The sequence below is a fragment of the Diplotaxodon limnothrissa genome, linkage group LG5 (genome assembly GCF_057381915.1).
Source record: "Diplotaxodon limnothrissa isolate DT_005_m linkage group LG5, D_limnothrissa_male_GT1.1, whole genome shotgun sequence".
NCBI classification, from domain to species: Eukaryota; Metazoa; Chordata; class Actinopteri; order Cichliformes; family Cichlidae; genus Diplotaxodon; species Diplotaxodon limnothrissa.
In genome coordinates this window covers 21,715,913-21,725,860 of record NC_140600.1, presented here as the reverse complement: position 1 = coordinate 21,725,860, position 9,948 = coordinate 21,715,913, and the positions used below count along the sequence as shown (strand labels likewise).

General features: G+C 41.7%; 2 protein-coding genes across 3 annotated transcripts; both read right to left on the bottom strand.

The window, feature by feature from the left end:
• Window positions 1-4,771, bottom strand: fblim1 (filamin binding LIM protein 1). Its single transcript, XM_085354218.1, has 8 exons — window positions 4,689-4,771; window positions 4,011-4,392; window positions 2,795-2,949; window positions 1,870-1,957; window positions 1,613-1,782; window positions 745-923; window positions 461-581; window positions 1-309 (listed from the first exon to the last, which is right to left on the bottom strand). Exons 2-8 carry the CDS (start codon window positions 4,366-4,368, stop codon window positions 199-201), a joined length of 1,182 nt encoding a protein of 393 aa, XP_085210344.1. The 5' UTR covers window positions 4,369-4,392; window positions 4,689-4,771; the 3' UTR covers window positions 1-198.
• Window positions 4,772-8,087: 3,316 nt separating this feature from the next.
• On the bottom strand, window positions 8,088-9,798 carry LOC146632254 (transmembrane protein 82-like). Of its 2 annotated transcripts, none has more exons than XM_085354216.1 (6): window positions 9,723-9,798; window positions 9,550-9,622; window positions 9,272-9,464; window positions 8,732-9,155; window positions 8,264-8,448; window positions 8,088-8,177 (listed from the first exon to the last, which is right to left on the bottom strand). In XM_085354216.1, exons 1-6 carry the CDS (start codon window positions 9,796-9,798, stop codon window positions 8,088-8,090), a joined length of 1,041 nt encoding a protein of 346 aa, XP_085210342.1. The 2 variants fall into 2 exon arrangements, with proteins under 2 accessions (XP_085210342.1, XP_085210343.1); XM_085354217.1 differs by having other exon boundaries at window positions 8,738-9,155.
• Between the last annotated feature and the right edge of the window lie 150 nt (window positions 9,799-9,948).

Here is a 9,948-nt window from a genome sequence, read left to right as displayed (position 1 = left end):
TTTTGTAGATTGTATTAAGTGCAAAATGATGAAAAAGAAGAAGGTAATCTTCAGAAAGCATGATATACTGTAAAAATATAGTTTTTCTCTAGTGAAGGAAGCATTTAAGGCATTTGCACATTCATTCATAAAGGCACATGCGCAGTCTCCCAGCTCTTTGTTCAGTTTTTTCTTGTCTTGCTTGCTGTTCACGTGGGATTAGTGCTGACCAGAAGCCAGGTTCAGGTGACAGGGCTTGCAAAGCATCTTCCCGTCTAAAGGATAACAGCCATGCTCGTTCGGTTCAGGAGACAGTTGGATGGCGCAGACCTGCACACAATATGAAACAACATATTCCTGGTACTGAAATAATATCTGTCTGTGTGTTTGTATCCTTGTGAATGTGTCTGTGTAGTGAAGTGTTTCAGAATCAGAATACTTTATTAATCCCTAGGGAAATGATGACACACAAAACACCAACCTCACATCTGTAGCAGTTCTCATGGTAGGAACGCCCCAGACATTCAACTGTATAGCTGTCGGTACCATCTTCTTGTGGAATGATAAGCTGGTTACAGGCACTACACTTTGGAGCGTATTTCCTTTACAATGTTAGATGAAAAAGAAAAATTGATTACACTTGTAGACAAAGGGGTGGTTTATAATGCAACAAAAGCATTGTAATAACATGTCAAATGAAGTGGAACACAACTGTATATATTGATCCTTTACCTAAACCCTTTAAATAGTTTTTTCCCGTCATACCTGTAATAGTCTTGAAGGCAGTAAACTTCTCCAACTTCTCCCTGGGCAAAAGCTTGCTCTCCAATTTGCCTCTTACATGTTGTGCAGGTGAAACAAGAAAGATGGTATGCTCGCTCGAGTGCGCGGATTATGTGATCTGTGATAGCCTCTCCACATGCCCAGCAGAGCTCCAAACTGGCCTAAGACATGGAGAAAGATACATCGTTAATTACCTTAAAAATTTACGTTTTAATCTGCTTTTTTTCTTTCTTTTTTTTGCATTGGGTCTGTTTCTGAAAATGTTTGAGGCATCAAACAGTGCAAGTTTACCAAGCTTGGTTGTTTTTATGAAAACATGAACCTGGACATCAGAGTGTGAATGTTAGACAGAGAGCGCTCAGGCTTAGAAAAAAATGTGTGTGTGTGTGTGTGTGTGTGAATGGGTGAATGAGGCTTGTAGTATAAAGAGTAGAAAGGCGCTGTATAAGAACCATTTACCAGTCCTGTGAAACATTACATTGAGCTTAAAATATGCATGCACAAATGTAAAAAAAACAACAAAAAAACAAAAAAACATGGCTTTGAGCTTTTTTTTTAACCACCTGAGACCCTGTGTCCTCATATGGGGATACATTTTGGGCTTTCTGCACCTTGTACTTCATTCTGCTCAGTATTTCAACACTTCAGAAATGTTCAGAAGTGGTGACATTGCTGTAAAATAAACCAGTTTTTAAAAAATCCTTTCTGTTCAACGGTGACTCATCAGGTCCAGCTAATCTCAAAAAGCTAGAAGAAACAGGAAAATTAAACCCAAAGAAGAGCTCAGGTTTCAGGAGGTTAAAGTTTGCATGTATATTCACAGCTTGGTTAACACGCTGCATTGCGCTACCTGGTAACAGTCTTCGCAGAGCGGGATCCCGGCCTTGTTGTAGTACTGTTTACCAGCCAGGGGAATGTGACAAGATCTACACTGGAAGCAGCCATCATGGTAAGTCCTGTTTAAGGCCTCTATCGCAGGTTCAGAAGGAGTCACTGGCTTTCGACAGAAGCCGCACAGATCTGCATTGTTCACACACACACAGTCAAACCAGGTTATAATAATGTGGCATGCAGAGTGGCAAAATGTATAAAAAGAGATCAGGTTACCTTTGCTCTCTTTGTCTTGGCTGTTTTGGTGGATCCTGTGGATTTGGTCATCTGAGCTTAACCCACTAGATGGTGTTCTTGCTTTCACCTTAAATGTAAAGCGCATTATTAAACTGACAAGTTGAGTTTGGCCTACAGAGGCGAACTGCATAATTTAGCAGCGCTTGATTTTGAACACATGTGGGAGTTGTTTAAAAGTGGCTCTGAATGTGACAGGCGTAAGAAACACCAGAGTCATCCACAGCACATCATCAGGACCAAGCCACACAAACATTTTAACTTCACTGTGGTTTGAAGGTTTGGTTTAAAATGGGTGGTGAATACTATTTTTTTAATACTTCAAACATTTCAATTCTATTGAGTTTAACAGATTATTTCTAACCCTTTTCACCAGTCACATAAAGACCTTACCTTCTTTCGTGTAAAGACCTGCTGGTGATTCAAGGATGAGTTGTTGAGTTTAAGCGTTTTTAAAGGGAAACCTTTCAGCTTTTATTCAGTCAGTAAAATTCTCAGAAACCAGAGAGGAAGAAAGTAATTTAGCAGTCCCCCCCCCCCCCCCCCCCCCCCCCAAACTGATCTTTGTCTACACAGACATGGAGCAATAAAGTTTTTGTTTATTTACGGGAGCAGTTTGGAAGTTGGTGATTTTGTGAAAGCAAGTGTGCACACTTTTAGTAAGATGGTCATATAAGAGCCCTGTTCTTTATGTTTTGGTGATGGCGCTTTACAGCCACTGTGAAAGGCTTGTGGAAAAGCTGTGGAAAGCTAATCCTTCATTGCAGACAAAATAATTACTCGTGTGTTTAAAATAATTTAAGGCATTTTTTTTTATAGGAAATTTGGCACCACGTTTTCAAAGCTGCAAACTGGAAGATTTTAAATGTCATTTGTTATAGTGACACTGTAAGATAAGTCTGCATACCTCTGGGTTGTAAACTGGCTGCTGGCCTGGGGTCACGGGGTAGGGGAAAGACGCTTGGGCTGGAGGAGGTGGTGGAAGTGCTGATTCTTCAGAGGGCAACTCTCCCGGACATAGAGGCGGTGCATCAGAGGGAGGGGGAGGAGGAGGGAAAAGCTCTGTTTGGCATGAGAACAGTTTTAGATGATTTTGTAGCAGCATAGACAGCTGATTTAAAAAAAACAGACTAATGACAAATTAGATGAAAAAACTGAATGTTTAATCACATGTACTGATGCGCTGTGCTGACATAGTTTTGGTCTACTTATCCTTTCAGAGTACATGTTTTAAAATCGAGACCCCCATGGCCCTTCACTGATTTTATTCTGGATCACTCATCACTTTAAATTCCCCATGCACTTTGGCCCTCCTGGTTGATACAGCAGTCTGCACAGTGACTTTTTGTTCACTGGTTCAGGTGTTACATATTTGAGAGAAGATATGTAGGACATACATTTTACCTCAAGTTCAAGCGTATCTGTATAGTGTATATTTCCAGCACCTGATGTCAGTTTGACACTCTTGCTTTAGTAACTCTTGTCTAACGATAAAATATTTGTGTCCTGATGGGAGTTGTCTCTTCCAGGAAAAAACTGTCCTTATCCACGGGGCAGGAGGGTGTAAAACACGGTTTGATGAATCATGGTTTATGGCCTACACGTTCACCTTATGTCATCCCAATTTCATATCTCCATGAGAACCACCATCATAAAAAAAGAAATAGATACAAATAGGGAACATCTTTTAGGAGAATCTGTTGATTCCTTCAGTAGAAGTCAAAGACTTGGAGGATCAATGCCAAGGAGAGCTGCAGCTGTTCTGGGGGCTCATAGTGACTGAAAAGCACATGGGCTCAGTTTCCCAGACATGAATTAAGCCTAGAAACTTTTCTGAGGAGATCCTCATTGATTTTTTTTTTTCTTTAAGTCTAGGACAAGGCTCAATCCCTGTCTGGGAAACGGGCTGGAAATTTTTTTTGGCTCTTTTAAAAGTCTTTTAGATGTATAAAATCAATATTTTACATTTTGGGATCAGATATTTTGAAATGCAGGTCAGGAAATACATAAATTATCATTCTGATCTGGGGAGGACCCAATAAAGGGCCTTGCAGGGCCATTTTCTAATATTTTATAGATAGTCTTTTTAACTAAGAGAAAAAAATCAAGTATATAATAAATACCTGATGAACTCCTCTGGTCATTTTTTTCTTGAAGCTGTGTTTTGCCTGGTTCATGTTTGGGGGGATTGTGGCTCTGTGGGCCTGAAACCAGGGCCGAGGACCCCGCATTAGTCAAGCCTTTGATCTTTAGGCCGCCATTAGACTCTGACGGCGGTGACTTGTCCTCTCTGCTGTGCCTGAGGGCAGGTATGCTGTCACCTGGGCTGACTCTTACAGCAGGATGCAGTTTCTCTCTAGCCGGGGCACTGTGGGCTTGAAGGGCGGGCTGCTGCTGTGGGGTCACGGTGGCTCGGTGAGGAGAAGCCAGAGTGATGAAGACAGAAGAAACCACCCTTTTTGGTGGAGCTGCTGATGCCATGAATGTACAAAAGTCTCACGCAGCCTGAAAGGAAGACAGAAGAATAAACTCATGACTGCTTGCGACAGAGAGAAACACAGCATAAACCACAGGCTCAGTTTATAATATCAGGCAACAATAAACTACAAGAACTCATACTGAAGACAAAACAGACATTTATTTCCTATCATGTTGATCTAATTTAATCTAGGTATAGTTGCACAGCTGTATTCACCCGCTTACAGCTCTCATTAACCATAATGAATGGTACTAGAGTCAAAAAGCACAAATGTGAATCATCTGTATGCTGTAAAACCACTCACACCGGCTGTGTCACATACCTGGAAGAAAATGGGCTTTCTCTTTGCTTCTTTCTTCTTTCCCGTTCTGTATCTCCCAAATCTCTGGTTTATTTTCTCTCCTATGAGCTGCCTCAGAGAGAAGACTTTACTCCGGTAGAGAGGGGCTGCTATCTGCAGAAGGCCACTCCTTTTCCTTCTGTACCTCCCTCCGTCAGTCGACCCCTCCTCCTCCTTCTCTGGCTGAATGACAACACCGCCTCCCTCCCGACCGTAAAAGGTGAACAGTTAATCTCGGACAAAGTGCAGTAAAAGACATGACACATTCATCTACTATGAAAACTTGGAAGGCTGCACACACACACACAGACAAGAGTGCATGAACGTAGACACACACCCACACTGAGTTATGCAACATGTGTGCACTCATACCAAAATCACACAGCCTTTTTTTCTTTCTTTTTTTTAACAAATGCAATACACAGTGCCATAAAGTTCCTCGTAAGGTTTTTACCCAGAAGCAAGCAGGCAGGCAGAGACACACACACACCTACACACACACAAGCAAACTCCCAGTTCTTTATCTCTCTGCATGCCAGCAGGATGTGACTGTACCTGCCTTTTCCAGCAAATTTCTATCTCAAACTGCCCTCTTTTTCTCCCCTGTGCAGTTCTCCCTCATTGTTCTGTCAGCTTTATTTTCCCTACCTCCCTGGTTGAGTCTGCCTCCCTTTTTTCTTTTCCCTCTTTCCTTCGTCCCTTCCCCCACAACATTATATCACTTAAGCCCTGACTCTCTATCAGTGTCTCATGGCACTGCTTCCATTTGGGACACAGAGCAGAAAACACTGTCCAATAATAGGTGCTGGACTTCATCGGGAGCTTTTGTGCTCAGCTTTCCAGGACCAGCGGCATTACGGTGCAGTGAATCAGGGCATTGTGCAAGAGGAGATGTTGGTATATTAGGAGAAGGGGGGCAGGGGGAGTACAGAGTGATGTCTATGGGTGCTATGAAGAAGTGCTTTGTTGTGTTTGCTGTTCCCCATCACAGTCAGTCTTAGTAATATCAGATGTGCTGATCAGCAAATATTATGATTACTCTCTTGAGCCAAAGCGTGTCTTGTCCCTCCTAAAAGTCAAACAGGAAGATGGAGCAAGAGACCGAGCGCTGAATAAAACTTTCCTGATTGATATGGGTCAGCCTGGAAGAAGAGAGGGAGAGGGAGGAATGCGCAGAGAGGGTTAACAGGAGATGGCGATGCGGAGAGTGATGGGGGTCTCTGTTGTTCCAGCTCTGTGGAAAGGAATGCTGCAGTGATGTCACGGCTGCAGGAGGGAGCATGCCTACTGATGACACAATCCCCAGACCTCCACGCTCCGCCTTCCAACAGCCCAAATCCTCATTAGACCCTCTGAACCTCCTCGTTGCTTTCAGCAGCTTGACTTTTCAATTTAATCACCAGCACCACAGTGTCATTTTTATGTTTATGTGATTTCAAAGGGGTGGATTTTGCAGAACAGCAACAAAAGCTGAAAAGAATGAAAGGAAGTCAAAGGAACAGGAAGAAACATACAGATGGGAAAAAACAATTGCATGCTCACAAATACACTTTACACGCACACTGACTTTGTAAGTGCTAAGGCAGAAAAGTCAAGCTTTTACTCAGTAACGATTACTTTCATTAAATCTAAATGATGTTATGGGAGAGACAAAAAACGAAGCAGGAGACGGCAGCATAATCGGGCTGTTAGTCCTGAAAGATAAAGCTTCAAAACAGCTGATTCCTACAGTATTCACATTAACCCAGTTGGATATAGTTTCCTATCACCACCTCCTATGTGTCTTTTTCTTCTCTCTCTCTTTCTGTCCTTCGACAACTCTAGTTTGCAATGTAGGATTGTTTTGTTTCCAGATTTTTAAAAATCACTCCAGATTAACAGAACTCTGATCTGATGTTTGTGTTTGGAGTGCTCGTTTAACTTTCTGAGGCCTAAGTCATAACTGACAGTGATCCTAAACCTATGGAATCAATACGTTGGCCCGAGACTCAGCAAAAGTCTTGGTTCATATTTTGCTTCCAAGGAACTAGAGTTTTATTTTTAGTGGTCTTGAGCAATGTCTCGCCAGGATTTCTGAAAGTATTTTAAAGCTTTTCTTTGGACATTGGCTGCTTTTTCACTCATTTTCAGCCCAATCTTTGTACCTGACCATCTTCACAGGATTTTTTAAAATCTTTAAACCACTGAACCTATTACTCATTCAAATACTGAAAAGCAGTGTTGTGTTTACACATAACAGATAACTTAGCAAAAACAAAATCTTTAGGCACTTGTTTGACAGACATAAAATAGTATTTTTTTGTTTGTTTCTTTGTTTTTATTTCAACCAATAAGGTGATTTTCAAGCGCTATTAGCTGAGCTCTCAGAATATCTCTACACTGTGTGTGGTGTATACTTGAAACATCTAAGGAAACTGGTCAAGTGTCAGGTCTAAAAACTACATTGAGCAGCACTGTATTTCCATGTTTGTTTGCACATTTCAATAAATTGCTGCACCCATTTTCCATTGTCCTAACAAAATCTAAAGAAACAAGATGTGACTCAATAGTTTTGCATGTATATATATTTTTTCAATTGTACTTCAAAGTCTTGGTAATCAGGGGACAAAACTAGCACATTTGTTCTAACTAGCACACACTGAATAGTATTTAAACTAGTTAACCTCACTGGGTTAATGCCCTGATTACAGCCATCCTTTAATGAACACATCACCAGTTTCTCTTCAGTTCATATAACAATAAAATGTAAATAACTGAATATTTTATGAAAGAAAATCACAGTAAACTTCACTGAAACACTATTGAATTATAATAAATGAGCTGTAACTAATCAGTACTTCTACAGTTCTCCAAAGTCGTGTGATCAGATAAGTGCCAAAAGCTTCTCTGTTATAGTAGCGAGCACTTTTATTGTTTCAGTCTCTGAACACACCTGGCTCCCATCATTTAAAACACATTATGGGTGGCACAGTGGTGCAGTGGTTACCACTGTTGTCTCTCTTTATGTGGAGCTTACATGTTCTGTGCCTGTGTTGGTTCTCTCTGGATTCTTCCCACAGTCCAAAGACAAGCAAGTAGGTCTCTCTGTGTTATCTTTGTGATAGACTGGCAAGCTGTCCGCCTCTCTCCCCATAAAAGCTGAGACAGACTCCAGCTCCCACACAAGCCTGACTTGGATTAGCGAAAAAGAAAAAAAAGGCTGGACATTAAATACTAAATCAGCTTATTTTTTATATTATTTCTGTTTAATATAAGACCCCAAACAACAAGAAGTCAATTAAAGCCTTTAAGCACAATATTATTTTACAACACAAAGTAATAGTGCATCTTTACAGGTGAGACAGTCAATGATAATCATTGTGGTGGAGTTTGAGTGCACCGTTATCTGCCACGTGATGATGTTTTAATTGTGGTTCCTTTGTGACCGGAGCACTCGTCACGTCTGCTCAAGCTTGATTCCTCTTTTTCTTCCTGAAAAGGAAACATGCGAATTCAACCTCCTGTCGTGTTATTTTCACAACTACAGCAACTAAAACATAACGAGGCAAAGACCAGACCTTCAGCAAAGCCTGCAGAAGATCCCAAGAAGGCAACAGACAGACTGCTTCTCCCAGAAACGCGATGAGGATTTGAAACACATCAGACCAGTATCCCATTGCAAGCATGAGGACGAGCAAGGCTCCCAGCCGCATAACTACAGAGTGTAGGAGGGCCGCTGTGCCTGTCTGCCGATGCTCATCCTCTGCAAGTACAGACAGAAAAGTTACACAATGATCCCAAAAAGCCTTGGCTTTGTGCTTACTGATTTTATAGGCTGTGTTTTTGCCATCAATTCTAAGTTTTTAATTCATATATGTTGCTTTTTACATTTATAGGGCTTCATTTCATCGCTTATGGTCTACTTTTATTTCTTAAATCCATATAATATTATTTAAATCTATTTAAATATTTTTATTATTACTTAACACTGCGTGGGTACTTTCCTCTCTGAGGATTAATTAAGTTCCACTCTCAGCAGCACTGACCATCACCTTGAATATACACGAGCAACATAATGTAACAGAGCGTCAGCAGAGTCCAGAACTTCATAGCATCCTTCTGGGACAGGAAGTGGTCATAAATCGTAGCGGTGGAAGCAACACTTGCTACAGCAAAAGCCAAGACAACCGCTCTTTGCAGTGAAGCCAGTATGGTGTGTCCGGAGGTTAGAAGAGTGATGCACTTCCCACAGTACTGTTTAGTGCTGTGCAGCGGGTAGAGTCTGGCCACATGGATCCACAGACTGTGGCTCAAGCTTGCCAGTTTCCAGCTGAGAGCAGCTGCCAGAAATAAGCTGAGGGAGCTGTGTGGAGCCCCCTGTTGGAGGAAGATCAGAGTGCCGGTGAGGCTACAACCCAGGGAGAACTGGCTCTGGATTAGGATCATGTCTAGACCTCTGCCACTGGCATCCTGCGTTAAGAGACGTGGATTAGAAATGTGTAATGAAAGAACACTCTAAAGCAGATACATAAAAGCATAAAACAATGCATAAATATAGCTGCAGTATTTGTTAAGGAGGAGCTCACCAGTCCAGCTGATGCCCAGGTAGAAACAGCCCTGAGGGAAAACTCCAGCACTATCAGGGAGAAAACCCTCGAGCCCATCAGAGAGAGGAGGACAGTCAGAATCCAGAACTGGAGGGATGATCTCCAGTTCCCTCTCAGAGACGTGCCCAGTGAGGATGACCTGGGTTTGCTTCCATTTCCAGAGTCAGAATCACTGTGTGCAGACAAAATAGAATAACTCCAACGCTCTTGAAAATCAAGCTATGCTTTCCCTTTTTCCTCTCAAAGGGTGAACTCACTTGGAATTTTGAACAAAATTGTAGACTCTCAGCAGGTTGTACAGCACTGATATTCCACATGCACCTACGAGCCCTTTAAAAAAACACAACCAAAAATAAGCCAGTAAAGAGGAGACATGACATTGAAAAGTGCTGAGAATTTAACCACAATCAGAGAAAACTTGTTATCAGACCTTGAAGAAAGCAATCAAATGGTTTTGAATCAAAAGGTGTCCATCCAGTGGTTCCCAGGATCAAGGGGAGAAACATCTTTATGGTGTTCTTGTAACGTTTCAGCAATAACACTCAAAGTGGTGCTACAAATTAGTGACTTTGCCCTTATTTCTTCGAGCTGATCAGGTTTTAGTAAGCTCCATCCACCCAAAGGTACAAAGGTGAAACGTGATATGGCTACAGCTT

Bases quoted from the DNA above. Each gene is read 5' to 3' on its own strand.
- fblim1 (XM_085354218.1), bottom strand. From the start codon at position 4,368: ATGGCATCAGCAGCTCCACCAAAAAGGGTGGTTTCTTCTGTCTTCATC. The intron at 1,783-1,869 runs GTAACCTGATCT...TGAACAATGCAG, and splicing joins CCAAGACAAAGAGAGCAAAG to ATCTGTGCGGCTTCTGTCGA. The intron at 924-1,612 runs GTAGCGCAATGC...TCCATGTCTTAG, and splicing joins TCTGCGAAGACTGTTACCAG to GCCAGTTTGGAGCTCTGCTG.
- LOC146632254 (XM_085354216.1), bottom strand. From the start codon at position 9,798: ATGTTTCTCCCCTTGATCCTGGGAACCACTGGATGGACACCTTTTGAT. The intron at 8,449-8,731 runs GTCAGTGCTGCT...CTGTACTTGCAG, and splicing joins CGTGTATATTCAAGGTGATG to AGGATGAGCATCGGCAGACA. The intron at 8,178-8,263 runs GTCTGGTCTTTG...TTTCCTTTTCAG, and splicing joins TTCTGCAGGCTTTGCTGAAG to GAAGAAAAAGAGGAATCAAG.